The sequence below is a fragment of the Mustela nigripes genome, chromosome 2, assembly GCF_022355385.1.
Source record: "Mustela nigripes isolate SB6536 chromosome 2, MUSNIG.SB6536, whole genome shotgun sequence".
Lineage (NCBI taxonomy): Eukaryota > Metazoa > Chordata > Mammalia > Carnivora > Mustelidae > Mustela > Mustela nigripes.
In genome coordinates, this window is record NC_081558.1 from 117,255,275 (window position 1) to 117,261,185 (window position 5,911).

A 5,911-nucleotide genomic window follows, 5' to 3' on the forward strand; every position below is an offset into this window, starting at 1 on the left:
CAAGCAGCTGCCTTCGGCTCAGGTCATGATCCCAGCGTCCTGGGATCGAGTCCCACATCAGGCTCCTTGCTCGGCAGGGAGCCTGCTTCTCCCTCTGCCTCTGCCTGCCACTCTGTCTGCCTGTGCTTGCTTTCTCCCCCTCTCTCTCTGATAAATAAATAAAAAAAAAATCTTTAAAAAAAAAAAAAAATCATAGTACATTTTACTGAGGATCTAAAGCCACCAGTAGTTTAAATTTGGATTCGGTAAAAATCCTGATTAAGAAGTGATTCCTTCATTTGGATAGGTTAAAAATCTGAAAATATTTTCATAAACATCACCTCCTTTATTCCCCATAACTAATCTGAAAGGTATTAGGCAGATTGAGTTACCTGAGCTAAATCAAACAGTAAACTCACAGAACAATAACTACACCAGTGAATTCAACTTAGTTTTGCAAAAACTAATATGGGATGGATTTTAAACACTGAACTTCTGCATTTGTGGGAGAGATCTTAAGATTTAAGAGAAAGTGTTAATACTGAGAAACACTTTTTTTCCCTCTTTTGGCTGAAGGAACTAGTGGCACTGGGTTCCTTAAGAAATTTATGAAAAGGGAGCCTGGGTGGCTCAGTGGGTTAAGCCTCTGCCTTCGGCTCAGGTCATGATCTTAGGGTCCTGTGATAGAGCCCCACATCCGGCTCTTTGCTCGGCAGGGAGCCTGCTTCCCCCCCTTTCTCTGCCTGCCTCTCTGCTTACGTATGATCTCTCTCTCTCTGTCAAATAAATAAATAAAATCTTAAAAAAAAAAAAAAAAAGAAATTTATGAAAGGTAGGGAATTGTCATTGTCCCTTATCTGAAAAAACTATTAAATCTATTCATGAATGTTCTTACTAAATACTCCAAAGATAAAATAGATTCTAAAGGCACAGACATGCATCAAAAACATTCCAGAGCCCCATTTTTTAAACAAAGTTTTCTTTCAAAAGATGAAATCAGATTTGAGATTAAATAGCAACAATACACTTCAGAAATGCTGTTTTCACTGGGAACATTATTTTTAAAATGTAACAAACTTTTAACTCTAATTTATTTATTTATTTTTTTATTTTTTATAAACATGTATTTTTATCCCCAGGGGTACAGGTCTGTGAATCGCCAGGTTTACACACTTCACAGCATTCACCAAAGCACATACCATCCCCAGTGAACTCTAATTTATTTTAAGGACAAGTTTTATTCTTCTAATAAGATATTCTTCTAATATGGTATGCTTTAAGATCTATTCTTCTAAAGATTTAGCTCTGAAGCAAAAAAAATTTAGAGAATTCAAAATATCAGTGATGGCTTTAAAGCTACAAATAGAAGTATTAATAGTTCTTTTATGTCCAGCAATATAGACATCCTACAAATTAAAAAAAAAAAGTTAAGGACATTATTTCAGATACATTATGCTGCTAATAATATTATACCTTCACACTCTTTTTTTCATCTGATCCTTCTGTCATAAGATAGGCTTTATCTCCATCAGTTCCTTCAACACTCAGGAAGCAATTGGTTGTATGGCCAATCCCACTAGGGAGGACTTTATCCCATAACATTGCATTGATAACAGAGCTCTTCCCACTGCTTGTCCTGAAGAATGATATATAAAATCATGAAAATAAAACATTCACAGTAAAAACTATTCTTTCACTGGGTCTAAGGCCAACCTTTTTAGAATTCAAACTTTGATGAAATTTCATCAGATTGCATTTTTTACAAAACTGCCAACCTGATTTACACAAATATTAGGAAAGTACATATCAGAAAAACAAAAGAACACAAATTCCACCTTTCTCATATATCTATCCTTGCCTTTTTATCTTGTGACAATTTGACATCACAATTGCAAATTCTTCCCATCACAAACTGTGGTCTAAAGTCTGCATCTCCGTAAATCTGGGTTGGATCTTTTCCACTTCCAAAGATATTACCTATCTCTCCTCAAATAGGACAACGGAGTCATCACCTCATCAGAAGGCCTCTTCCTTTCCATTTCCACTCCACCCTAATTTGAATTAGGGCCTATTTATGGACCTACCTCATGCTAGATTCTGTAAGGCCCATAAGGTGAAGCAGAAGTGGACCTAAATAAATAAATAAATAAAACAGCACCGTGGGAAAGGTTTAAAGGGCATAAGTGGGGCACTTTAGAAGAGAATAACTGAGAAGGCATACTTCAGACAGAGCGGTCAGAGAAGATTTGAAGTTGTAACACTTAGGATGAGATCTGAACAGTGAGAGTCACACATAGATAAATCAAGGCAAAGGGAATTCTAAGTATAGGAACTCACAAGTGCTTGAAAAAAAGCTCTAAGATGCACTTAAAAGTTAGTTTAGCGAGTAAATCCATTTTCTGTTGACACACAACACATGATATGGGCCTACTCATTTTTCTTTGCATTCCTACTGCCTATCAGAGTGCACACTACACAGGAAGTTAACAAATTACTCTTTAATGAACATGAGCTATGTCACAGATTGCTCTATCACTTGAGATAGTTAACAAATGGCACTTTCTACTCTCCCTCTGGAAATCGTGGGGCTCAGAATCCTTTTGGAAGGCACACCTGATAATTAAGAGAAACTTTAAAAAGTCACAGGTTACACATATCATTTATCTGTATTTCTATTCTTTGGACTGGCTAAGAAGCTAATTCTCAGAGATCAGCATCCTTAAAAAGTAAAAATACAAATGACCTTTAGAAAGCTTCGTTTTATACCAAGAAGTAAAATGAACAAATGCTTTTTCACGCTAATAGCTTTAGCATTTAGCAAAGGGAGAAACTCTGTGGGGTAAAGGGGGAGGAATATCACGAGGTTGGAGATATGATTTAGAAAAGCTGATTTCTGGAAACTACCCTTGAGAGAAACAATAAAGGATTACCTGCCAAAAAATGCCACTTTCATATGTCTCCGAGACAGCACCTCACCAATGATGGAAAGCTTGTTTCTATAACCCTGTATTTCTATCAGATCATCCTCAGTAGCTACTTGATCAAGTTCTGGATTCCTGTATGTTGCTAGAAAATTGAAATGGTGTTAGCAAAAGTGATAAAAATGATTATTAGGTTAGTCATACAAAGGAATACCTAAGATACGCACACATTTTGCGTATTTTGGCTTTGCTCTATATTAACATGGCCATTTGAAAAGTAAAAATGCCACAGTATCTGAATATTTGGTAAAAGGTGAATGCCTTGTTGCAACAGGTCATAAGAATCCCGCCCCTAAATTCCAAAATTATTAAAAATTACAGGGGCTATCCTCAAGCTAAAAATCTGGTGAGGGAGGAAGGATAAGGAAAAAAGTTGGACTCCCAACTGTTTCCCAACTGTCACTGAAGAAGTATATAGAATCCCTCCTTTTTCACTGTACCCCTGATAGTCATGTAATCTTAAGAACCAGAAAAGATTTTAACAGTTACCTCCAAAGCAGTATTCCCCAGTAAGACATTCCTCACCAACCTGTTTGAACAGTGACACTCACTCTAAGAAAGCTTCTTTTGCTCTTTCCCCCACCACGGTCCACCCTCGTCTGAGAAGATAAGATAGGTCTGAGATCTAGACTGACAGCTGACTTGGGGAAGAGATAAGTATAATGGCTTAACTGTGGCCTGCCTGATTTTTAGTCCGGACATTTACTAGCGAGGTGATCTTGGGCAAGTTGCTTAAATTTTCTGTGCCTTGGTTTCTTCATCTTTAAAATAATTGCAATTAGGGATGTGTGGGTGGCTCTGTCAGTTAAGTGTCTGCCTTTGGCTCAGGTCATGATCCCAGGGTCCCAGGATCAAGTCCCACACTGGGGTCCCTGCTTCTCCCTCTGCTGTTCCCCCTGCTTGTACCCTCTCTCTGACAAATAAATAAAATTTAAAAAAAAAAAATACAATAATTGCAATTAAAATCTGTCCCAGCATTGATATAAGGATTCAAAGCATTAATAACATAATAAAGTGCTTACAGGTATCATACATAAAACTACTTATATCTTATGTTATTAATACCACTTAATCTTCTTCCTTTGGAGGGCAGAAATGGGTTTCATTTGTTATGGCATTTCTCCTAGACTATAGAGCAATGCCCTGTATACGTGTTCCGTAACTAAGGGTGAAAGGACAAAGCTCCTGCATATACTTTCAACCGTATTATTTTAAAAACTTAGAGAAACTAACCTTCAACAAAATAGGATCCTTCAGTAACAAACTCCAGTAATTGGTCGAAGATTGTAGTAATTGCCCTCTTAGCCAGCACAAAGTGCTTCAGTGGAGAAGCAGTTTCTGCCATTGTGTTACTGGGGGAAGAAAATTAAAGTCAGAAAAGCACAAATTAGGGGTGGCTGGGTGGCATAGTTGGTTGGCATCTCAGGATCCGGAGATCCGGCCCCACGTCAAACTCCATGCTGGGGTGGGGGAGTCTGCTTAGGATTCTCTCTCTCCCTGCTTCCCCCCGCAACTCCCTCCCTCTGTCTCTCTCTAAAATAAACAAATCTTTAAAAAGAAAAAATAGGGACGCCTGGGTGGCTCAGTTGGTTAAGCAGCTGCCTTCGGCTCAGGTCATGATCCCAGCGTCCTGGGATCGAGTCCCACATCGGGCTCCTTGCTCCGCAGGGAGCCTGCTTCTCCCTCTGACTCTGCCTTCCACTCTGTCTGCCTGTGCTCGCTTTCGCTCACGCTCTCTCTCTGACAAATAAATAAATAAAATCTTAAAAAAAAAGAAAAAAGAAAAGCGCAAGTTAAACTATATGATAAAGACATGCAAATTAATGACACCTTCCTACTGCATTAACTCCCCAGTGAAATAAACTAAACTGCCAAAAGACTTTTGGATAATTGTTTCCTGAGAAATGTTTTAGACAAGCTATTAAAGACTTTTCAGTGGGTAGTCCATTAAAATAATTAACTATGGGAAAAAATCTTGGTTGCAATTTCTACTTTTCCTTTATTTCCCTTTGGAGAAGATGAAACTAATTGTGGCAAACAGTGACTGCACGTGACGCTTAGGAACAGGGTTAGTGAGATGGAACAAGTTCGGGAACAAGAAGTTTCTCAACTTGGAGCTCTAGACGGTGGAGGTGGATACCCAGTTAGGAAACAAAATTCCAGTATCATAAAGTAACTCCGACGTTTAAAAAAAATTAGTTCTCATCACAACAAATAAGCAGGCAACGCTTAAAGCGATCATTAACGTTACCAGCCAAAGCACCAAGAACTTCGAAGAATAGAAGTTAAAACAAATTTTCTTTTCTGGCAAGTTCTCATGAAAGAGACACCAAACAACCGATTACACGCTAGTCCAGTCCCGGTATGCATGTGTGTGGAACGGAGCAGAATGGCCATAAAGCCTTCCGAAGGGTCACGAAATGACTCAGTGAAGGAGCTGCGTGGGAACAGCGGGGTGAGGGCAAGGACCCGGTTCTACCGGCTGCGAACACCTACCTTCCACAGGAAAGGCCTTCCACACCGGGCGCTGGAACGCCGCCAGCAGAGCTAGGGACCGGACCTCACCCCTGCCCCGCGAGCGCCAGCCCCAGACCGGGCTCCCCAACCCCGGGCTCCAGGCTCCGGCCTCGCGAGCTCCGCGGGCCGACCTGGCCGAGGGCCCCCGCTCGCAAATCCGCTCGCTAGCTCCGTTCCCGCAGAGCCGCGGCGGCGCCTCGTCACAGAGCTCCGGCGCACGATTCTCCGCCCCCTGTCCCTGGCCGCCCGAAGGTCACCGCGAGCGAAGCGAACCGGCCAGCGGCCGAGGCAGCGAGCACTCACTCTGTCCCGGCTCCGACTTGTCACCCGGCAACCGCAAACCAGCCACAGCCCCCAGGCCTCCTCATCCTCCCGGGAGAGGCTGGGAAGAGGAGAGGAGGTGGGAGGAGTGTCAAAAGGGCGGTCACTTCCGG

The 5,911-nt window shown here is 41.3% G+C and overlaps 1 protein-coding gene across 3 annotated transcripts in view; it reads right to left on the minus strand.

Annotated features, from left to right (window-relative positions):
* The window catches only part of MFN1 (mitofusin 1), a 32,618-nt gene extending 26,707 nt beyond the window's left edge, over nt 1–5,911 (minus strand). Inside the window, exons 1-4 of one of the 3 annotated variants that reach the window (XM_059391495.1) lie at nt 5,781–5,911; nt 4,194–4,312; nt 2,910–3,045; nt 1,453–1,615 (exon numbers count right to left, since the gene is read on the minus strand). In XM_059391495.1, coding sequence (XP_059247478.1) covers nt 1,453–1,615; nt 2,910–3,045; nt 4,194–4,305 — 411 coding nt within the window. In that variant the 5' untranslated portion in view covers nt 4,306–4,312; nt 5,781–5,911. The other 2 variants (XM_059391497.1, XM_059391496.1) reach the window with 2 other exon arrangements.